Genomic DNA, 24,194 nt, shown 5'->3' with positions numbered 1-24,194 from the left:
ATTTAAAAAACAATGTTACTATTCCATGATTTCTTTAGACGGACATTAACATGCTTTTTTTCTTTTGTTGTACAATGCCAACGTTCAGTTGAGCATTCACGCAAGGTTCGAGGAAGTTAAGCTCAGTGATTTGTATTCAGTGGAGGTTCACAAACGTAACACTGTTCTTTTCATTTAACAGTCAAATCTTTATTTGGTATAATTTTCAAAAACTACAAATAATGAAAACAATTGGTTGAAGAAAGGGTTTGAATGACATTAATTTTACATTTCACAACTCCAAGGCCTTTTTTTCAGACTTCACACACTTCCAAAACCATGTAGCAGTGGTAGTTTGTAAAAGCAGCAGAACAAAACAGACGAACGGCGTTGGGAGGCTGAGTGGAGGCTACCTGCACACTACTGAACAGTGATGCACATTTACTGCTGATTGTCTACTAACTTAATCTGCATATGCAAAGTCACGGTCATTCCCCCTCTTCAGTAGTCACTAAGGGAGATTGTCTCTGCGATCCAACTGATAAGGTTTTAACTGAATCTTAAAAGTAAAATGTACAGAATACAATTTTTCTTTTTCAGGAAGGTAACTTAATGCAGTGAACCATATTTAACACTGACAAATGATCATTTTATTATATCCTTCCTCTTACAAAAATAATTAAAATAACTACTGAAATCATTTGTATTCACATACAGTCAAACCACTGTTTCACACTAAAGAAACACAACAGCATGAAGAATAACTAAATCAGTGCACTGAACATTAAATAAAAACATATTTCTACAGGCTTTGATTTAGTTTCTAAGGCACCTGCAACTTTAATATGGCTGTCTGCAACACTTCCACTCAAACACACATATCAAAACTAGACTGTGAAGGAAAGCAACCCACAAATAATGTTAACCCGTCTATGTGAAATGCTAAACATAGTCACCATTCTTGCTCAAATATCTTGTGCAATAAAGACTGCAGAGAAGAACAACTATAAATATGGATGCTGCGTGATTAAATGACCTAAAACGTTGTTTTTTAGAGTTAAAAGGACCTTTGGTGGGGGCTTCAGTGTGCGGCTTAAACAGGAAGCATAGAGACATTACAAGTAAAGACGTCTACTCAAGCACTTCTTGCTCTCCAAAAAGAGCACCAAAACTAAAAAAAACACTGTCTGGTTGTTTATTTTTGGTTGTGTCTTCTATACTGTTATTTTAAATAAAGAAATATATACATAGATTATGATATGTACACTTAATAAAGAGCTGTTTCAGGCGGCTCTTCAGTGATTCCTCGGCCTGAGGTGGTGTGTAGTCGGGTATAAAAACAGTCCCTGGTCAATGTGCTCAAATGATTTCTACAGACAGTCAGCAGTACGCAAGGCTTTTGGTAATCGGGCACAAATCTCTTTAAAGCTCATTCCAACAGAACGCTTTGCTGGATGTAACAGGCAGGAAGCAAAAGCTGCAGCACAGAAGCACTGGGACTCAGACGGGTAATAACTGGTGGACAAGCTGAGCCTGAGAGGGAGGTACGGGAGCAGCCTCCTCCATTCTGTGCATCCAGGCAGGCGGCGCCCTTCACTGCAGGGGGAAACACACACACACACACACACGTTAGGAACACAAAGAGAGCGAGAGTGAGGGAGAGAGGTGAGTTACTATGTTGAAAGGCGGAACTATATAAAATCACTAAAATCACATAAAGCCACGACCCCCTTCGTTCCAACCGTTGACATCTACCTGGTTGCGGGGCGGTTGCTTCTCCCCGTTGACCCCGAGGAGCACAGCTTCCTCAGTGTTGTCGTTCTTCATCTCCACCACGATGTTATCTTTGCCCGACTTCTCTTTAGTGCTGCAAACCCCCCACCCCAAAAAAAACCTTAATACAGGAAACATACTTCTACTCTGCTGCCGAAACAATGACGATCCATTGTTTGTTTTAATGGACCTTTTGGACGCTTGGAGGCAGAGGAAAAAGATGACGGAAGCAAAACATAAAATATGACATGTAGCATGTCGCTTCAATTGTATTTATACATAGCTGAATTATAGCTAACAATAAATAGCGGTTGAGATTTCTTTGAGGTGACATGAATGTACATGCGGACATACTGTAACACAATGCATGTTGGCAAATGGCCAATGACAATTGGAAATCCCCTCTAGGAAAATATCAAGGAATATCATTTGATATTATCTTGAATTCTCTTTAAAAAAATGTTTTTAAAAAGGAACAAGTTTTCAGATTGAATTGACTGTACCAGATTCATTGAAGTTGAACACATGGCATTTAAACACTTTACAACGTTCATCTTGCCGCTTCTAAATCAAGTTGTTCCCGGCTGTACTTACAGGTCCTGCTTACCGGACCGCCCACAGATCTTTCCCTTTTTGTAGAGGAAGTACAGCACGCTCCCCAGGACGGCCAGCAGCAGGATGCAGATGATGACGACCGCAATGACGACGCCGGTGCCCTCTGGTGGGGGAGAAGCACAACGACCACGACAGGGGTTACTCGCTGAAAGATGGCTTACGAATGAGATGACAGCGGGAGGCGGGGTGGCGTCGGGCAGGCTGTGCGGCATTCCACATTACGCAGGAACTGTAGAAAGCATTTCAGAGAGGGCGGCACTGTGCGTCACTCGGGTGACTTAAACCTGGCAACCAGTATAAGAGAAAGTCATTCAGGAGTGTAAGCAGGAGAAGTATATATGACAACATGCACAGGAAAAGGTGAAGATGATGGGGTGAAATTTTTTTTGTTCATCAAAAGAAAAGGGAAGGGGAGAGAGAGAGAGAGAGAGAGTATTGCTTTATTTAGGGACAGTTTTCAACATACAAACCTTTCTTGATTTTCTTTGCTGGGATGTTTTCTTTTTGAGAAAAACCACATGGGAACGTTTATTAGTTTATTAGTTGGATCATACGTTGAATGAGTTTTATACACAAACACATACACAAGCGGTTCAGACCTTCAGCAAGCGAGTGAACGGGACAGTGAATGTTTTGAGAGGATCCTACGTTGGCCTTTAGAACAAGCGCCATTCCCCCCTGGGGGCGGCCCCCCCCTGTTGGACGTAATTCAACCAGCGCTTCGCCAGAAACAACAGCTGGAAATATTCTGCCGTGATGTATATACGAGAAAGGGGAGCAGGAGGAGAGAGAAAACAACACACCTAATGGGAGTCACGAGACTGGCTGGGAGTGCTCTGAAGCATCAGCTGCCGGCTCGAGTCCCACTGAGGGGAGTGTGTTTGTGTTTGTGCACCCTGGGCGGGTCTTTGTGCCATTATGCAGGAACACAACACTTCTCAGCGCTGCAGAATGCACAAGGCCAGTTGTGTATGTTTTTTTCTTCTTCTTTTTAAAAAAAAATTGGGTTTAATGCGTTTGTCTTATTTGAAAGAAACTGGATTGGCAGATTATTTGTAAAACTCATTCGAAATAATTGTGTTCTAAAATAACTTAAAAAGCAGATCTGACATGAGTCACAAAGGCACCTCACAGCAATGACAGTAATATGAAAATCCATCATCACAGTGCCGCAATGTCCTTTCAATCCGACGATAATCCCTGCGGCTTCAGGTGCTTTGGACTTTTTATTTCTTGCTCGCATTCCTTCTGTCTGAAAAAGGGACTCTTCCACCCGACAGTAAATGTGCACACAGTGACCTTCTAGTGCTTCACTCTCACTTAAACTCTCTGAGCTTACCTTTGGCAGGGGTAGTCGTAGTAGTGGTGGCTGGTGTGGTGGTGTGTACGACTGAAGAAACACACGGGAGGACAGGCTTGTTAACACATCGGGGTGAGTAGGGGTGGGAGGAGGGGGGGGGGGGGGGGGCACATATAACAGCCGCACGGCTTCACAACGTCTCCTCCAAAACGACAACACCGAATCACCGAAACGCACACGGTCAAGCTCGATGGACTCAACCAAAGATGAAATAAACAATGGCAGGAACCGGTGAGAGGGGGGGTGGGGGGCAACAGGTAGAGACGAACAGGAAAATAAACACAAAGGGTGGTGTCGGAGAAGGAGCTTACTGGCTTTAATGTTGAAGGCCAACGAGTCCGTGCCGAAGGTGTTGGAGGCATTGCAGAACGCCGTGATGTCAGAGGTGACTTGGATGCTGACCACACTCAGGACTTCACCCTCACCCTTTATGTCAGACCTTCCTTTGAGGATCTGGTACAAACACAATTCAGTTCAATTTATTTTGTGTAGCACCAAATCCCACCAAATTGAAACATGATGTTTTGGTAGAGCCGTTGAGGTTATTTGGGATTAAAAAGTATTAGATTAGAATCTAATTAGGACACATTTGACAAAAAGGTGCCTTTCTGCTGCAGCTGTAACGCTAATAAAAATGCAATCCTTCCCTCTGCTTCACCTTTCCATCGGCGGTGGTCCAGATAACCGTGGGAATAGGGAAACCTCGAACATTACAGCTCAGATTCACGGTCGTCTCAGCGCTCTCCTCCATCTCCGTGTGGTCTGGCTTCATGATCTGTGGTGGGCCTGCAGAGAGAAGCAAAACACGATGTGATGACCATAACTATCAAAGTAACAGTTGCTAAGCCACAAAGACCTTCCATTAAAAACGGCCGCATTGACCGGAAGAGTTCAACTGAAACTAAAAAAAATGGATATATTCGGGCATTTCTTGAGGGATGCAGCCGATTAAATATTTAATATCTGTGATCAGATTTACCTTGGACTTTGACCTCAAGTGTCCTGGTGGTCTGCATTCCCTCAATATCCACAGTCACCGAACACAGGTATGTCCCCGCTGAGTCATATGTAACATTCTCAAGGATCAGACTGTGGTTGCTTGAAACCACCTCTCCGAACTACACACACACACACACAAATATACAAATAGATTAATTTAATAGAAATTTTGCCGTGCATTATCATTAAAAATTCAATCATCAAAATCACATTTAAATTCCTATTTTAACTGAAAAGTATTATTATTTGACCAATGTTCACTACATACAGCTCAAAATAATTAGAAAAAAAATAATTTAATGGCCGTTTTTGGTGTAGTCTTTTCTAACACAAATATTTAACTATTTCTGTCTGGCTGACATCACTGAGATTTGAGTCCCGATCCCCTACAAAGGGGCCTAATCTGACAAACTATATGAATATAAATATATAGCGTGGACTGATCCCAACCTGAATCTGTTGAATGTACTTGACTGCACACAAAACATTTTTTTCTTAATGCAGATTTACAAAATGTTGCTGCTGTTTGTGACCTTCATCCAGACTGTTTGTGTGGAGACAGAAGAGAGGGCGTTGCAGGTGGCCGTCAGCTCCCCTCCTTTGTTCAGCACAACATCGCCTTCAGGCACCACGACGGCGGCGTCCAGATCTACGGCCACAGAGAGAGAGAGAGAAGGAATATCAAACCGGGCACGTGCAGTCACCCGGCTGGTATGTTGTATTTATCCAAGGTCACAGATCTCCTTACAGTTGACGAACACAATGGCATCTTTTGAAGAGATATTATCGTAGGTGTCCGTGTCCATAGAGATGCATTTGTAAAATCCACTGTTTAGACGGGTGACATTATGCAAGACCAACGCGTTGTTTTCTGAAGTGTATTCCTCCTACAAGAAGCCAAAATGATCGGATCAGTCCATTGAAATTTGGCGTTAAACAACAATTTGTTGAATAAAACCAGGAAGCAGCAACAGCGCTGGTGGTTTTTCCAGTGCGTAAATAACGGGCGAGAAAGGGTTGATTCTCTTACCTCTTTGTGATAGAATGTTAAGATGGAGGACGGCTTATTCCCGTTGTCACGACACTGGAGCTCGACGGAGTCCCCTTCTCTGATGATGCCCTTTGGTGACTCCACCCAAATATTTACCTCTGTAGCGGGGTCTGAAACCGAGAGAGGAATTCAAGCCAGACCACAAACTTGAAGGTGTAGAAGATTATTCTGATCCCCACATCCAAACAAGGCAAATCATCGCAAGCCAAACCATAGAAGTGATGCATTTTTTATATTGGCATAAGAATGCACATAAATGCTTAATGCTCACGTCAATTAATTACACAGCATCTACAACATCTGGTTTCATTTTAGTGTAATTTATGACACTCACAGTATACAGTAATGTTAATAGAGCTGGTCTCGGTCATCTCTAATCCTCCAGGGACAAAGTACTTGATCTCGCAGTAGAACTTAGCGTCTTTGTCCTCCTTCACCACCTTCATGTACAGTTCACTCCTGACATGGAACAGACCATTGGTATCCAAAGTGGAACTGGGCACCACCTTCAACACTGGAAAACAAGGAAGAACAGGCAAGGAAATAAAGGCCGTGTAGGGTATGGAAGGGTTTTGTAGACGTGGATGTAAGTCCATCTCACCATCCGGAGCAGGGTGCATCGGTGCATTGTTTCTGTACCAATTGATGTTTGGCTTGGGGAAGCCATTTTTGACCTCGCAGGCTCCGATCTGTAGGAGAGGAGAGAGAATGAGACGAGTCCCTTATTCAAGGAATTGTTTTTAGCCTAATAGTTAGTCATTATATTCTGGTTTCAAAGCTTGTTTACCTTGGATAGGCTGTCTTCATTAATTGAGAAGCCCGTCGTCACACCCTCGATGGTGGGATAGTCGGGCTCCGCTGCAAAGAAAAATGAGCACGTTTAGGACAAAGTGAAAATGCCAAAAAAAAACATATTGAGCAGTGACACATTGAAACGTCAAATAAAAGTGACAGTGACCAAGAGAGAATCAGATGAACATTGTGGCGCCTGTGTCATGCATAACAAGTAAATCTTTTGGGAGTTAAAGGAGTATTTCTTAGGTTGAGTTGAACCTGAAGTTTAAAGGTGTGATAGCTCTCAAATGAGCATTTAATTGTCACTAAGAAAAATAGAGACCAGCGTTTGGAAACTATTTTAAAGTTTAAAATAGGTTTGGAGCCGGCGTTGTGAAGTAGTTTAAATAGACTACGGGAATGGAAAAGCTTAAATTTTGGGCACACAAGTATCTGAAGACAGGTCAACAGCATCTCAGCTTGAATCTTACCGAACACCTTCAGCTTTGTGCTTCCGTTTGCACTCCCTTCTACAAGATCTGTGATGGAACAGATAAACTCCACCTCGTCGTCCGGCTGCACATCGTTGATAGTCATCACGTTTACTCCGGTGGCTCCGGTACCGTTCACACTGACCCGGTCTGTGAATTGTGTGCCTTTTGCTACCACCATTTTGCCTGGCTCCTGTTTGACGATGCTCTGCCAGCCCCTCTTTGTCACCTAAAGTGCAAACACGTCAAACGTCACACAGGCTCGGACACACCATTCTCTGTTTATGCGTGCATCCGGACTGCTTCAACTCACGTAAAACCACTCTATGATCACGTCGCCAACGCCTTCGGATAACGTGAACATGCAGGTGATCGGAGCCGCCTCTCCCTTCAACACCTCCACTCTGCCCTCCATGTTCATCTCGACTTTAGCCATCACTGAAAGAGACAGACCATGTATAATTGTTAAATGGGTTCTCTCAACATATCTGCATTAGGCCAATACACTGTGTAAGCCATTAAAAAACATGAAGCCAATTAACCTTTATTGAACTGATTGGACTGAACCTGATGGTTAATAGTTGTAACTTATGATCACCACCCCCCCCCCCCCCCCCTTTCAAGACCCAGTTTCATGGTGATAGATAGTTTCCCTGGCATACACACCCCAGTAGACACAAAATGAAAAGGAGGCATTGAAACAAAAAAGAAAAGAGGAGAAAGTCACGGGGGGTCAAAGGGAAGAGCGTGATGCTATGACAGGAATGAGAAGCCCACCCATGTCCACATTACTGCTCTGCATTCCACCGTGTCACCCTCTCCCAGGAAGAAAGGCTCAATTTACAGGCAGCATAGAAGCCCCACTGTTCCTCCACGCTGCGTCTCGACTGAACGAGGTGGTTTTCCCCTTCCAGGGTCTCTATCCACCCTACCGCCCTATCATAGAATGGTGTGAAGTGTTATTGGGGGGGTTCCTCTTACAGTTTGTGTCTACTGGGGTAAGAGGGACCCCCAATTACACTTTACATCGCAGTGTGTCGTTAGATGTACGAGATGGAGTGGAGTGTGGCCTGAAGGTTACCCCGCTGTGATTGAGGCTTTCCTGACTGCTTGTCCATTGTGTTGCTGAATGGAGCCGTTCTTTCAATTAAATCCCAAGGAGCACAACAGACGATACACAATGAAGTCTCACGTCAGACGCACACATGCCAGACACACAATGTATATTATTGTATAATACGTTTTAAAAATTCCAGGACGACGATGTCGGATGGTCTTCCTCTGCAAATCTGCTTTATCATAGAGACAGTTCAGTTGCCAACACGTGACCCAAACATGGTGCTTGGATAGTTATCATGACATGACTATTAGATTCGGTAAATAGAAAAGAAAAGCCAGTGAGTCAAAGCGAGACTTTGAAAGAAGGAAGAGCTCTTTCTTTCCTTTTGACAATGGCTTGTTTGACCAGATATTAATGTCAGCACGCCGGAACGCTAGCTCAAGCTAGCTCCTGTTTCAGCTATGCTAAGCTTCCTGCTAGCTTTTAGCATTCACTATTGTTACATGGTTGTCACATATCTTATTTAGAGAGGTTTTTACTTTCTATCAAAATACCAAGATGAAATCCAGAGCTTCGTGTTTCTGTAAAGAGTTAAATGTTTCACATTTTAATTTGCTAAAATTTAGACAAAATAGGATTCTATTATTCTGCATCTGAACACACGTCATCTATGAAAAACGATTGTGATCATAGTTTTGCAGCTAAGTGTATAAGCCATAACACCCGGGATGCCTGCTGATGATCTCATTACCCAGCAGACGCTCCTCTTCTCCTGGCATCTCCCTCCATCATCATCATCATCATCATCCGCACTGGTAACAAACGTTCACAGCTTTTGCCGCCACACTAAACCTGATTGCTTCTTAATCTGCATCAACAATAAACATGCCTTCCCCTTCTTTCCCGGCTCTCCCTCCCTCCGTTTTCATCTCAACCCCCCCGTTTGCTCTCCCACCCCCCCCCCCCCCCCCTGCTGTGTGCTGCTGTTTACCGCCAGCTAATGTAGCTGGACGGATGCTTTGCTGTTAAAGGAATCCAATTAGTCTCGTCAACATAGACATTTCCTGGCCATTAGCGTTGGATGGACAGCGCTGACTCACTCGCAGCATCCCCCCTCCCCAGCCGAGAAACCCCCCCTCCCCTCAGGATGAGCATTGGGATTCAGAGGGGAAGAATCAGATCTCTCATTTAGATCGAACCAAATGTTTCATAAACTTTTCCTTTATCCTGTCTGTCAGCTGCAGTCTGTTTACTCAGAGGAATCTCAATCAGATCTCGTTAGTAATTTGACCAGCATTCATCTCCACAGTGCATCAATCAGCGCTGCTGGCGCTCCAAGGCCTCCCATCGATCCCCCTCTGAGGATGGGAGAGGAGATATTGGGAGTCCATCAACATTTGATAAAAGTTCTGAATCAGTATGAAAGAATAAAGCTAAACATTATTTTCCGAGAACAGTATGCTGGGAGAGTGGGGCCCCTCTATTTTTATGATCCGCTTTAACAAACAGTATTCCCTACACCTGAAGAGTGTGCGTTTGACCCTGAGAAAACTAATTTAACTTTCTCTCTGTGATTTCCACAAGAAAGTACAATGTCCGTACTCCATAGTAAATATTTACTGCTGTAGGGAGGAGGGATTTGGCTACCCTAAAAAACGTATCGTAAGCAGTTAAAAGGGATATTTAGCTTTACTTTATGAAGCTTATTGAGTCTGGATCACATACACAGAAAGCATTCAACTGAGGCTTTCTGTGTATGTGACTTTTCATAAAGTAAAGCTAAATATCCCAGAACTAACCCTAACCCCCACTTCCCTAAACGCAGCTCAAAAAGGGTGGATTGTATTCAAAGGCACTGCAAACCTATGGGCACTTAAAGATAAGACAAAAATAATGCTGCTGTAAAAGGAGAACAGAGCCAGGATAAGATAATCTCTTGGGGGAAGTCAAAGACATTGTTGCATGTACAGTGAAGTCAAAGCCTTTTGTCAGAATGCACAATCTGTTTCTGTCTTTGGAGAGCGACGATAACAGAACGTCCTGAATCTCAGCTATGTAATCTCTTAATTTAGTCCTCTAGGGACAAGAACAAAAAAACTTTCCAAAAACAAAGACATCCATTGTCAGTTGATCAGCAGAAATCAGGATTATTTATGCATAGACATTCGTGACTTTGTGTGCTTTGCTCTGCCGCGTACAGTAGACGGAGGAGATGAAGCATGTGCTCCTTCAAAGGCCGGAATCTGTTTGGACTCTCTGACCATGAAGGCTTTAGTTGACAGGCTGCAGTGGACCTGCTCCCTCTGCTCCCCCCCCCCCTCTCTCTCTCCCTCTCTGCTCTGGCACCTGGCCCAGACCACAGATGGCCATTTGCGAAGGGAGAGGAGAGGAGGACGTCCACCCTCAAGCACGTTAACTGGCATTCAACCCAGATGATCGCCCTGCGCTCTTTTTGACTTCAATCTGACCGGCTGGCGGAAAGGTGGCGCAGGTGCAGGACACGGTCCCACAATGACTTATGGAAACTTGTATAGTGCAACAAAAGCATACTCTCCTGAAGGGATTGTGGTTTCAGTTCAACAGCAATGAAAGTAATGACGTTCTGTCTTTCCTTTACTTTAAAAGGTTCTCTATGCGATATGTGGGACATTGACATATCATTAGTAAAGAGGCCATCCACCTGCTCTGAATATCAATAGAGAGACTCTTTCCACAAGTGTTGCAAGTGAAAAAAAGAGTACACATTAGAAAAAGTGTTATTTAAACAGCAATACACGCTTCAAAGCTTTTGATTCGTACAGAAATGTTATCTCTAATAGACGGGGCAGCGACGCGGATGAAAGCTCAAAGCCCGGCGACCGGCCTCTGGACAGTGAGATGACTCAGCTCACAAAGTTTTTAATGCTCGACAAAACAACGCCGCGGTCCGACGGAAAGGGTAATTAGATGAACATGGAAATGCTCAGAAAATGTCATGTTAGTGACTTGATGACATTTTATTGTCTGGGGACCAGGACTATACTTTATAAACAGGCCTGAGGTCCTCGAGGTAGACTTTAGCACATTAAAGTATACGAGAAGACAGATTTTATTTTACTTTAAATGTTACAAATGCGAGTGTGAGGTGTTTACACGATAAACAAACATTAACCTGTAACTGTGGCGTCACAGTGAGTTTATTAGGTTATTCAACTGCAAGACGGCAGAGACAGACCAGGTAAATACCACAACAACATTTTGAACAATGGAAAATGTTGCCTTACAAGGGAAAAATATCTGATCAAAGCAGAGTAGCTGTGATGTGGGATGAGCATGTCAGATAAAACACACACACACACACACACACACACACACACACACACACACACACACAGAGGATTCTGATCTGTGTCTAACTGACCCAAACTTGACTCCAGCACTAAACAAATTACTACATGAGATTCAAATGTTTCAGAGCACATGACATACATCCAACAGCTGTATTTTCCAACCACTTCATTTGGTGAAGCAGCGTTTCTCTTCTCTCCGAAAGGAAACGTCTAGTCCAAAAGTCCCTAAACTGAAAGAGAGAGGATGACGTTTGCCTCGCATAGTCCTTCTATAGAAACAAATGTTACGGTTTTGTATTAATATTTACATACTGGTGATCTCCCTGCTTAGACTCCAAATCATGTTTAATTCACTTGTGACATTTCAGATAACGATGAGGCTAAACTAAGGCACGAAAGGACGAGCAGGTTTATTAAAAGGAGGTAATGATAGAGGGAGAGCACAGCTTCCTCTCTGTGTGTGTGTGTGTGTCTCTATTTGGACATGAACCTAGTTTTAGATGCTCGCCATCGCCCACTGGCTTAACGTGTCACGCGGTTGCACTGCTGAGAAAAATCAACAACAAGGCCTGTACTACATTCAAACATGATTTTTTAGGACTTCCCAACGTTGTGGTCCTGACAGAGCGCAGTGTGTATAACTTTTAAACAAATATTTGCCCCCAGACAAGTCAGAACGAAGCGACAGCTCAGGGACGTGTTTCCAACCCCGTCACTTCTAAGAATAACAATGGCCTATCAAGCTTGTTTGCTTAGATGATGCGGCAGAATTAAAGTGCACTGACCCGACTGGCACCAGAAATAGCAACTCCGCTGCAGGACAGGGTGGGACGGAGAGAGGAATCATGGGAAAAGAGGGCCTCAGTCGGGCTTCTCTCCGTATGGATGTACATGGGTTGAATAGAGTGGAGACTGAAAGTGAGTGGAGCGAGAGAGGATCGGGAAAGAAAAGGCCGAGGTGGGAGGAATCAAGCAGTGTGAAGAAAGAGGGTGTTTGGTTCTCTGACATTTAGCACACTAATCTCTCAATGGCACTATTACAGTATCTTGCAGGGAGGAGGGCATGTTGTCAAGCAGTGATCCTTGACCTTCCACTGTCGTTTCCACTGCAGGATGTGAATTATGTGCCTTTTCTTTTCACATAAAGGCACCTTTTACTTTAAAAGGCAATAATTTCATTCAGCTGTTCTCGGATGCCTGCCAGAGGTATTCATAACTAAAAAAAAGATGCATTATAGTTCTGACTGGAGGGGAGCGGTTATGGCTTGCAAATGTTAAATTATGCTTTTAAATATCAACCTAGTAGATAAAATACCACAAACTCAAAATAAGCAAGTGTTTAAATCACACACAATCAATAAACAAGGTGCAGGTTTGAATTTTCAGCGCATTTAATAGAGTTTATGCTTCAACTTATGATAGTTCAGGAGGCACTAATTTCACAGCGTAAGTTCACTCATTATTGGTACAAACTACTCAGCCTGTGAGAACAACCGGAGATTCTGATGGTTATGAATTATTATCTTATGGGTTGAGAGATTTGCATTGAGCCAAATCCAATTTGACACTTACTTTGGATGCTTTTTTTTGTACTACATTTTATCTTTTGCCCTAAAGTCCCTAAACTTTATGATGGTTGAATACTGTACCTTCATCTGAATCTGTAAGCACATGTTCTGAAATGTTTGTGATATTGCCGTTAGGAAATGTTGGCTTTCTTTCAAAACTTCAAACTAGTTTAAGGGCAAGAAATGCTAAAATGTCTTGACATGCAAATACAGCGGATCGTGTCTCCTGGAGGACTACGATTCCTGGTAGACATGTTTGAGGGACGGGTGGGCGCAGCCACATTCTTATCCTCCCTGCATGGACACACTGCCAGAACAGAAGCTCCTCTTAGTGTGGGTCAACTCTGCTTGGCTCAATGTTCTAAAGGAATGTTATGAGGAGCTCTTAAAAAACAACGTATACACTGAAGGCCCTGTCACATTTTCATCAATCAAATTAGTGCTGGGACGCAAGGCAATTTTAACACACACACACACACACACACACACGGACACACACGCACACAGGGCTTTTGGCTTTAATCTGGCACTCAAAACGAAAATGATTCTCAGTGACTAACGAATCCCCCAAACATCTCCATAAACTCAACATGCAGGGTTTATAAAGCCATGAATGAACCACACAGAACAAAAAGAAAGATTGCTTTTTCTGCACTAGGGACAAATGAAGTAATAAATAAGCATGAAATTGTGCAGCCATTATTTTTCAATACAATAAGTACACATGCAATACATATTTTGTTTTGCTATTTTAAGGAATAAGCCAACAATCCGGTCTGGATGGATTCTTTAGATCATTTATAACCTCTTTGATCCACAGTGCACAATAGCTCCCACACCACGCTCTTTGACCCGAGTGTGTTTTACACTCCTTCATAAATATGCACGCTTATTTATCCTGTTTACTCGCATGAGCATTCGCCACTAATGAGGAGTCTGGTGACCTTACTAACACTGCTTCAAGAGAAGCAGTTTCTAAAACCAGTCTTGTTGCTTTGACCTTGTGCGGGGTGGATGCCTCTGTTCCCGCTATGTTGGCTGCACACAGTAACTTCTGAAGTAGGGAAGACCGGCCAAAAGCTCCAAATAGAAATAGCTGTTGTAAACTTGACTCTGAGGAATTACAGGAGTTTCAGGTGTGAATGGATTGAATGGATCCCATGCGTGTCATGGATCAAATGACATGTTTGTAATATTTTATGCTCATGGTAATTGAATATGAACATCCACAACTTTCATGCATAGCTAAAACTAGAAATAAATGATGGAAGACAAATCAACAATTGTGATATACATTTCAAGTCGATTACATTACATTAGGTCCAAACAAAACAACCAACACATAGTTTCATAGTTTTCAAAATAAAGGTATTCAAGAAAAACTGAAAGAAAAGAAAATAATTGGATGCAACCCCCATAAGATTGCACACATTTGGAAGTGCCGAATGCGGCTCTGCATGAGGCCTGTGTGGAGTCCAGGTGATGCCTTAATTACTTTGTGCAGGGACAATGAGATGGACAGTGGCAGCTGCAGCAACCAAACGGCACATTCCCACGGTGTCTGCGAGAAAACAAGGTCAGCTTGTCACAGCGACCCAGTAGACACTTTCCCAAACACATCTGATCCCCGGGGTGCTGGAGCCAAATGCCGGCGGTATCCACTCAACATGCCATCAGAATTAACGATTTCTAAAAGGCAGAGGGGACGAAGCCCCCAAAGAATGTAAATACAGAAGAGAGGATCAGAGCGGACCACACAACAGGGGAGATGGGGAGGAAGTCATATTGCTCTCTGATTTATCCAGGTTATGTGACGCTATTGCATTTCAACAGACCACCTGTTGTACGGATCAGACGTAGCTCGGACTCCAGCCCACGTTTCAGGGGGCTGTGCTTAAGACAGCATGGCAGCCAAGTTGTTGGTGTGGACCTTTGCATGATGAAATTCTCTCTAACTGGACCTCGTTGGATATTAATTCAATACCCCTGGTCTAGGGTTTCAATCAGCTTGTGTTTACCTCCTTCAAAGCCAAAGGGAATTATAACTGTCTCCTGGCAGGTCTCTGATGACATCAGGACCGCAGCCAACTAAAGACACACCTCTACAAATTGTAGCACTTATTATGGATAGAACAAGTTTTATATCGGCTTATTTGATAAAATTGCACTTTCTTGTTTCTTGCTCTTTTAAGTGTGTATCCTTATGGTTGAAATGCACTTATTGAAAGTCGCTTTGGATAAAAACGTCAGCAAAATGACATGTAAAGTAATAACTGATATTTTCTCTTTCTTTCATAGCGTTGAAGATCCAGTCACAGGCCTTCAAACCGTGAGCAGCAGCACAGGTTCACTGAGCCGAGGCTGATCCATCTTTGTTGAGCAGCTCTTTGGTCTTCACTCCAAAACGAGCTCACCCTGCTCTCCAGCCTTTGACTCGACAAAGAAACCTTCCTTTTTTTCTACAGTTTCTACACTATTTCCCAACCCCCCCTTTACACACGTACAAACACAGATGCGTGCAAAGTTTGAGTTGAATACATGACTCCTGACTTCATGTGGGATGCCCATATGATTCATCTTCCCATGTCCAAAGCCAAGACACCAATCATATTAAAAGAACAACATTGGTAAATTACTCTCACAATCTCACAAATCTTTGCCTGCTTGCATTTATTTTCTTCTGTGTTTAAGTGAATCTCAGAGGGCCATTTCCTCCTGGCTGCTCCCATAGTGGTACAAACGCCCCCTCCATCCTCTTTCCCACGTCCCATATGACAGAATGGTCCCCAAATCAGCTACTCTGCGAGCAGGCCGGAGTAAAACAACATGCTTTGGAAGTATGGGAAAGGCCAAACGGGATGCTGTTTTTTGGGGGGGGGTTTTCACAATGATGATTGTGATGGTACAGAAACCCAGAAAGAGAGTGAGAGAAAGAAGGATCCCATGACATGACTTCACAAGTACGAGATGTGCGTTGCTGCTGGCATATTATGGCTAAAGATAGATCACAGATAAACACATGAGGTGAAGTCACACTGCAAGTGGCAATAATAAACTGAAAAATCTTTTAATGCTGTTTTATGACGAGACATTTGCTACCTTTGTGTATGTGAACTTGTGAGAGTTTTTAAAAATGTGTGTGTTTGTTTGATAGAGGATTATCACAATTGATTACAAACTTGCGTTTTACATATGTAAGATTTCGTAAAATGGTCACTCAACGTCATGGGAATGGGTTTCCTTCCTGAGAAAGGAAGTGGTGACCTAATACTGCATTCATGCCCTTTACAGAAGGATGTATGTTAGAGATGGCAATGACTCCCACGTTTACAACTTAGCATGACGGTTATAGAATTACAGTTGGTCAAATCAGACTTCCGTTACATTGAAAAAATAACTCATTATATGAGTAAAGTAATGATTAGAATTTAATGAAAAAATGTGAAGAAATCAAAACAAACACTATATTAGAGGAGAACAAACCATGAAAGTTAACTCCAAACAGTGTAAGTAGTGACTAAACATCAGTCATCATCAGCAGCAGTGTCATGGCTGAGGCCTGACAGCTTGCATTAGGTTTAAAAGGATCCTAATGTGCATTAGATCAGGATGGAGCATTGTTTGAGGAAAACAACATCCATTATTAAGCAGGGTGTTGAACTATCAGAGAAAGGACAGAGATTCTGACAGGCCTCCAGTCTCCACCTGGACCTGTGAAGCTCCCAGAGGACATAGGGATCCACTCAAGCTTTGTAGCAAAAACTCTGATAGCTCACTTTTCCTAAGATCTAGCTACAGTAGCTCCACACAATGCAACTTAAGAAAACCACTGTGTATGGACAAACATCAATCAGACCAGCTACAGACAGGGAAACGTCAAACAGAAGTTAACCTGCAGCAGCCACTGAAGGAGTAGATGTACACTGTGTCTTAACATCACATCCACAAACTACATTTTATTGGGATTCCTAGATAATAAAATAATACCGGTGAGCTGAGGAGATTTGAAGTTAAACTCCCCTGACTTCCAAATCAATGTCTGTTTTTTTCCATTTCAATGCTGTAAACTGTCCACATCAACACAGCTGAGTGTATATCATGTTGTGAAAAATCAATTACACATCGAGGTTCTCACAGCTCCATGTGCTCAGCGTGCCAATTTCTGCAATCTCTCTAAGTCTGCAGGAAAAAGCCCATCAAGCCCATCTTTGTGGCCATATCTTGTTACCGTCTTATCAGTACCAGATACCGGGTACAGAAAAAAAAAAAAAAATCGTACTTTGTATTCTGCTGCATTAATATCTTATTATTGCTTTCAAGGATGCAAGATTTTGTAGCCGGATGTCATGCAACACTTCTTTCCTGGCCAAAGTTTAAGGGATTAATATCTAATAAAGATAGACGTTTATTTTTTAAGTATGTTAGTAGCCTGAGATCTTGTCACATGGGTTTGGTCAAAGAAAAAAAACACTAGGGTTTACTTGTTAACCATTAAAAAGAGAAATCTTAAAAAAAAATGACAGACCAACATTCAATACGCCAGGAGTAAATATACTTTATACCCCGTGCCATCGGTAGGTATTTATTTGTGCGTGTTCGTCTCTGCGGTTACTAAATATATCATCTCATCCAAATTGAATTTGGCGTACATAATCTCATCATATTTCGTTACTAAAATAGTGTGGAGCCAACAGTGTCATTACTCATCTCATACAGATCTGAAGAGGAGGACAACAGACACTGCTCTATGCAACCAAAAAAAAACATGCAAGCCGCTTCCCTCAAAATGCACAGCGTCAAACAATTTACCTGTAACCTTAATACACATAGTTACTACTAACAAAATAAGAACAGTTAACACGTAAGATACAGTGAAAGTTTGGAAATAAGAACAACAGTGTGGTTATTGTTTTTTGAGTGATATTTTTGTGGTTTTGATGGATTTAAGTTACTGGATTTCCTTACAATTTGAGCGTTAGCGATATAAGTGAAGTTGAGGAACTTTTGCCCAGATTACTTTCACACATGAGGCCCATATATCACACATCCCTCGAATGGTGTTGATTTCTACATTTTGGTTAAACTTCCCAACCCTTGCAAAGCCTAAGAATGATCACTATTTCTTTAAGCTTAACCGCCATGTAAAACCCATCGTTCTGACATCGGAGTCACTGTGACTGACAGAAAGGAACAGCTGGCTCCTCTGGGAGGCACAAAACAACTGTTGGAACAAAGTGAGAAAAAAAAGGATTTGAAGGCAATAAACCCAGATCTCAAAGTGACGTCTAAGGCAGTAAATACAATGCTCTTAATGCAAAAGAATGATGTAAAAAGACAAAAGTTTTGATATCCCTGAAATGCATAAATAGTGGTGTATTACATTTTACCACTCCCACCTCCTGTGGGCTCTCCCATTAATACCAGTAACATGGCCAACCTACCATGAGGTTTAAGCATATTCTTCTTAACTTTGCCCTGCTTTAAAATGCTATTGTAATAAGTAATTAAGGGTGTAAATTGTTTGCATGACTTGACCGATGACCAGCAGCCACGTTCCCTGCACCTCCCCAACACCTCTTACACAACCACAGAGGTCCGCTCAGTGGTCCCCTGAGGGATGTTGATGATTTTGGCTGATGAGGATTTGTCTAAAGAGTACGGATAAAACATTTTCGAGCTCGATTTGGTTTGTTTTTGCGACCGTGACCCGAGTTTAACTACTTAACCGTCCCACAGAGTCGAGTGATTATTATCATTGCACTCAACGCACTCATTGTGCAGAAGTCTATCTGATTATCTGAAGGAATATTAAATTTACAATTAGACAAGAAGTAATAATAAAGTAATACGCATTTATGACCTATGCAATAATGGTTATTCCATCCATATCTGCTCTTCATTTCATATTCATGTGTAGGATGAAAAGGGTTGAACCAATGGAGCAAAACGGGACCTGCAAGTTTGGTTTGGGTCAGCGTGAGCTTTCTTTCTCTTGTGCTTCATAAAACAAAGTCACCATGACCTGCAAATGACCTTTAAATTAGGGAGGGGGTCCCATAAGAACTCCTGTAATACTGCTCCAGTGAATTGTGCAGTGAATACAATACGTCAGTGAGAGAATGCCTACATCCTGCTTTCATTCAGAGTTAACAAGGTCCCCATCTTCAAAACACTGAGTGTGTAGACCCAACAAAACCCTTCACCCGGTTAGTAATTCACTTCATTTTAACTGTACTGGCTTTGAAAGCACCACGTTCACCCGTAAAACTTCTCACACAAGTTAAAAAGAAATGTTCTATGGTGACCAAAGAATTTTCCTTTTCTCAAGTTGGACAAAAACAAGACAGGCTTTTAATATTATTTATGTCCCGATAGCTGTTTTTTTTTCTGTTGAGCTTGACTCCTTTTGGCTAAATTTGTGGTTGATTAAAGGATCAGCTCACAGCCAACAACTTTTCTCATTTCTGAGGCTTTTATGCGTTGTGCTCATTAGCCTTGTTTTCTCAGGGATTCACTAAATCCTAAGAATTACAACATTGTTGAGAAAATTGTTGTGTATATAAATATATATGGCTGAGGTCATGCTTAACCCAGACATAAATAGAGCAAGACAATTGATTAATTCCGATAATTCTTGTCTCTGAGTGGTCACAGAGTATAAAGAATACCCAAAGAACAACCTTTACCACAACTTTTTTCCCAAAATGTAGGATTCTCTAAAATGGTACAGACAACTTCAAACCCTACTTTTCATCAAAAGGTGTGTGTGTGTGTGCATGTGCGTGTGTGTGTTGTTACCTGGTGTTCGCGGCTTTCCGTCTGATTAAAGGCCGTTAGTGCGGCAGTAGGTGGGAACAGGTGAGAACCGGCTCTTAAGATGCTGTGCTTTCTAAAAGGTGATCTCTAAACCCATCCAGCCTGCCGCTAATTCCAGAGCCGTACATCATAGTCCAATGTGTGCTGAGGCCGCTCCAATATGACTTACAGATGAAATGCCTCGTTGCACATCTGCAGACAAGGCGACCTTCTTTCAGTTGGGCATCACTGGTGATGCATTTCCCATTAAACCAAACTGAGTGGTAACAAAAACACTTACAGATTACAGATATTGGCCTGTTATCAAAATGTTGAAATATATATATAAATTATTCCTTTTTCTGATAACAGATAACTGAAGAAGGGTGAATTTTAACTTCCTTCCTTTTACACAGTAAAATTGTTGGACCACGCACAAAGGTGTTGATATTACAATACTATTCAGCAAGGCTCGGCTGCAGATTGTTTCTTTGCTGGAGCAACGTTACACAAACACTCTGTGAACGCACACAAACAGCCCTGATGACAACCGCACCATGTCCTAGGAGCTTTGAACAGCCCCCATCCCCCCCACCCCCTCTCAGTCACGTGTTATATTGACCCAGGTAATGGTGATAATGGATGTTATTCTCATCAAAAGGAAGATCAAACAGTAAAGGGAAACCCTTTGTTTCTACACCGTATGCTTCTACAAAGTACTGCTCCCAAGTGCAACGCCTCCGGCCATTATAATTCTAACCCATCCAACCAGCATCCCAAGATAAATGTAGCTTTTCTTCGGCTGAGGTGCGGAATACAGCAGGGAAGAGATCATTTTCAGACGATCTCCAAACTTAGCACAACACTGGTTCCCTATTACAAAAAAGCAATGGGATTTTTTCATTGGATTTTTGACTTTTGCAGAGAATAAAATCTGTGGCAAACAACAAAAAAGTCTTCACCGTTACAAATATCCTCATCACTGCCAATATCTATTCGGTTTCGGCATTACTGCAGTAATAACCTCACAGTGACATTTTAAAGCCAGCCTATGAGGACGTTATGCACCACTTGATGATGGCGCACTAAATTATACTCAATGTCACCATTGGCCAAAGCAACAGAGCGGGGGGGGGGGCAAATCAGACCTTAAGCAGGGGACAACAGCGTCGCTCAGTGATGAAAAAGAGCACCTAAATGTTTACGTGACTAAGGGAGACAAAGTACTGTCCGCTCACCGTTAAATAACAATGTGAGGTGCATACCAGTGTTTAGAAATTCCAATCGTGAAACTGTGAGAGACGAAGGTACTGAAAACCTCTCCTTTCAAGAACAACTGTCAGAATATACGCATCGCACACCGTGTTGTTTTCAGATCCATTATTAATCAGCTCACTGGTCTTTTTTCATGTTACAAGACTAACACTCTGGAGCCTTTGTACCGTTTCCTTTCCGGGTTTAACCGGGGACCTGGATTATGTTCCACTAATCCTAACAACCGCAAATTCACCAAAACAATTTTAGACATCTCCAGATTGATGTTGCACCGTCACTGCATAGAAGGAAGAAAAAAAAACACACAAAAAAAACAACTTCTCCTTTTCTGTGCGGGTCTGTTGCATGGGAACACATAAACAGAGCGTCTGAACCACTCAAGGCCTTATTTCACAACTGAGATAAGGCGCCGCATGCCTGTGACCAACTTTCTCCACACAAGGACCCGGGATTGGGGGCAGAGGGATTAGGTTATGATTTGATCATCCGGTGACTAAGACTCCGTGAACAATATCTAACACTTCTGTACCTGACACAACAGAATATGTTTGTATTAAACAATGCCGTCATAGACATCCTTTTTCTGCTCCTTCATCCACAAGGAACCGTCCTTGTCTCTGCATATGAGACAGGTCTGAATTTAGGAACTTTAGGCCTTTCAAACCCACTCTACTCTGCTCTGATCGTCGGCCAGATTGCGGAGCCTCGACTTTCAATGCCTCGGTCGAAACACAACGAGGGCATTCACTGTCTGTGACCAGATCCCTTCTTCTTTCGGGGGGGGGGGGGGGGGGGCACATGGAAACGAAGCAAATTGATGACCTTTAAATGAGCGAGGTCCAGTGCGGCTGCTCTTTGGCCCGCCTTGATTAGCTGATGTCACAGGAAGTGAACAGTACCCTTATCGACGGTCACTGCTGCAGCGTGTTTGTCTTTCCTCTGACGTCATCGGGGATCTGGCGGAGACACAATCTCTCTCGTTTGTGCGGTGCGTGCACATACATGCGCCTTTGCAGATCCGGCAGGCCACAGTGGTTTTTAGCCAATAGCATAAAACGTTTGAGTCAATAATATATTGAGTGACAGAAAAACTGAAAACAAAGTCAATAGCAGAAGACGGGACTGAAAATATTCCTCGCATGTTTTCACGTACTGAGCGTGATATTTGGAGCATCTCTTTTGGCAAAGGCCCCGTGAGATTGAAATGTCTATATCTAGTGAAACAGATGTGCGTAAGTAAAAAATAAATGTAATACAATGAATGTCTGGGTAGATTTGGATTAGGGGTGAAAGGCAGCAGCGCAAGACAGGAAGAAGTCCAGAAGAGGAGAAGAGGAAGTGGGCTTGATGAGAGCAGACGGTCAGGCTGAACTTAAACGGGAGATCAGCACAATACAAGTGGGGAAAGGTTCAAACAGGCGTAAGGAAAGGTAAAGACGTGGGCAGAGTGGGATGTCAAGAGAGGAGGGAAGTCTGCCTCACAAAGGGGGCCCGAGGAAGAGGATGTGGTGGAGGAGGAGGGGGGCGAAAAGGACACATTGATCCTGTCTTTTTGAAACAAAGACGTAAATGCACAGGGCCGGCCTCGCAGAGGAAACTGTAGTGTGGATAACTGGTGGCGTGCGATTCCCACTCACATACCTCACACCGTCGCTTCTAAAAATAAATCTCCACCTCTAGAGGTTATAACTAAACTAAATGATACTCTCACACAGCTGATTTATAGAAGCCCTCTGATGAACAATTAAAGACCTTGATCAACTGCACAGGTTCAACTTGTCCCCGGGCTTCTCACTCTGGACCTGTGCTGCCAGAAGCTGGCTCTCACTCTGGGAATGTGTTTGGCCGCGTGTCTCCATGTGTGATAGAAACATCGCTCGGTGCCCGGGACAACGGCGAGCCACTCGATCGCTGCAGGGAGCAGACGAGAGCAGACAGAAAGCAGAGAGGCAGAGCTCCCTGACTACAACCGGACCTCTGTGGACGTCGCTGGCTAAAAATACACATGCAGCGAGCTTGGCCCAGCTTCATATGTCATGGAAGTCAGCAAAGTATGACATAGTATGAACGTATGTTGTGTTCATTTAAAGTTTGAATGTTTTACAGTGTAACAGATAGTCCCAACAGTCCCTGACAAGTTTATTCAGAACATCCTGAGTTTGCATTCCTCTAATGACATAACCTGCAGACAACCACACACATTCACATTAAGAAGCAAGTTATTAGGAAACTGGCACATCCACTTCAAAACTTCGTTATATTATTTTTTTAACAAAAATCAGTTGATTTTTTTTCATGAATACAAATATATCTAGGGGTCGTGCACGAGGGGGACTGCACGGTATCACATCGATCCCGTGCATGCACCTCTGGGTGCCACGAGCCCGCTGCGGGGAAGAAAAGTTTCTCCGATGGCACCAGTTCCTCTGAGACCTACATGAAACCCTGAAGCTCTCCTCCTTCAGTCGCGAGTCATCAGCTGATTATTCTCGTGCAATATTACAAACCCAAATCCCACTCATCGCAGTTCTATAATACTACTGCTACTTGCATGACACGGGGTTGCTTTACAAACGTCTACCTGTGTTGAATGTGGTTAAATCACCAACAACAACAACAACAACAACAACAGTGCAAACATTTCTCGGGGCACTCACCTCCCCAGGTGGGAAAGAGGACCAGGAGTCCGACGAGCAGAGAGACGGTGTTCCGTGCAGCCATGGTCCGTACTGGCGAGGGTGTGTGAGTACGTGTGGGCATGTGTGTGAGCGTGTGTGTGTGTGTGTGTGTGTGTGTGTGTGTGTGCGTGTATGTGTGTGACATGGAGCGGACCTCCTACAGATCTGCATGAGGGAGGAAAGCCGTGCAGCGTGAGGAGGCAGATGATGCGGGCAGGAGGTGCTCCCGCTGTAAAAAATGTCGGTGAGAGCGACTCCCACACAATCAGTAAAGTAAAGTCTGAAAAGACTTTTTCTCTCCACACAGGATTTGGTGAACTGAGTTAAGGCAACTTGGTTTCTATTCATGTTTTGCTGTGGATTTATTTAGATGACAAGAAACAAGAGTTTATAGTCCAAGTTCAAATTTATGACTGAGGTTGATATTTTGTGCAGTGCGCAAAAAAA

General features: G+C 43.0%; 1 protein-coding gene across 3 annotated transcripts; it reads right to left on the bottom strand.

The window, feature by feature from the left end:
- Window positions 1-144: 144 nt before the first annotated feature.
- mcamb (melanoma cell adhesion molecule b) lies at window positions 145-23,916 on the bottom strand. 3 transcript variants are annotated; one of them, XM_037449920.2, is made up of 17 exons: window positions 23,727-23,916; window positions 7,356-7,480; window positions 7,043-7,271; window positions 6,565-6,635; window positions 6,379-6,466; window positions 6,112-6,291; window positions 5,757-5,887; window positions 5,475-5,613; window positions 5,260-5,375; window positions 4,707-4,845; window positions 4,386-4,513; window positions 4,039-4,180; window positions 3,707-3,757; window positions 2,838-2,867; window positions 2,347-2,470; window positions 1,735-1,846; window positions 146-1,575 (listed from the first exon to the last, which is right to left on the bottom strand). In XM_037449920.2, exons 1-17 carry the CDS (start codon window positions 23,890-23,892, stop codon window positions 1,573-1,575), a joined length of 1,974 nt encoding a protein of 657 aa, XP_037305817.2. In that variant the 5' UTR covers window positions 23,893-23,916; the 3' UTR covers window positions 146-1,572. The 3 variants fall into 3 exon arrangements, with proteins under 3 accessions (XP_037305900.2, XP_037305817.2, XP_037305990.2); XM_037450003.2 differs by lacking the exon at window positions 2,838-2,867 and having other exon boundaries at window positions 145-1,575; XM_037450093.2 differs by lacking the exons at window positions 2,838-2,867; window positions 3,707-3,757.
- Between the last annotated feature and the right edge of the window lie 278 nt (window positions 23,917-24,194).

This window comes from Pungitius pungitius, chromosome 3 (assembly GCF_949316345.1).
Source record: "Pungitius pungitius chromosome 3, fPunPun2.1, whole genome shotgun sequence".
NCBI lineage: Eukaryota > Metazoa > Chordata > Actinopteri > Perciformes > Gasterosteidae > Pungitius > Pungitius pungitius.
This window is presented reverse-complemented; position numbering and strand designations above follow the sequence as displayed.

Excerpts from the sequence above, each read along its gene's own strand:
- mcamb (XM_037449920.2), bottom strand. The coding sequence starts at position 23,892 with ATGTCACACACATACACGCACACACACACACACACACACACACACACA. Across the intron at positions 5,888-6,111 it reads TATTAACATTACTGTATACT|ACCCCGCTACAGAGGTAAAT; the intron begins GTGAGTGTCATA and ends TCTCGGTTTCAG. Across the intron at positions 5,376-5,474 it reads TGCCATTGTGTTCGTCAACT|ATCTGGACGCCGCCGTCGTG; the intron begins GTAAGGAGATCT and ends CTGTGGCCGTAG.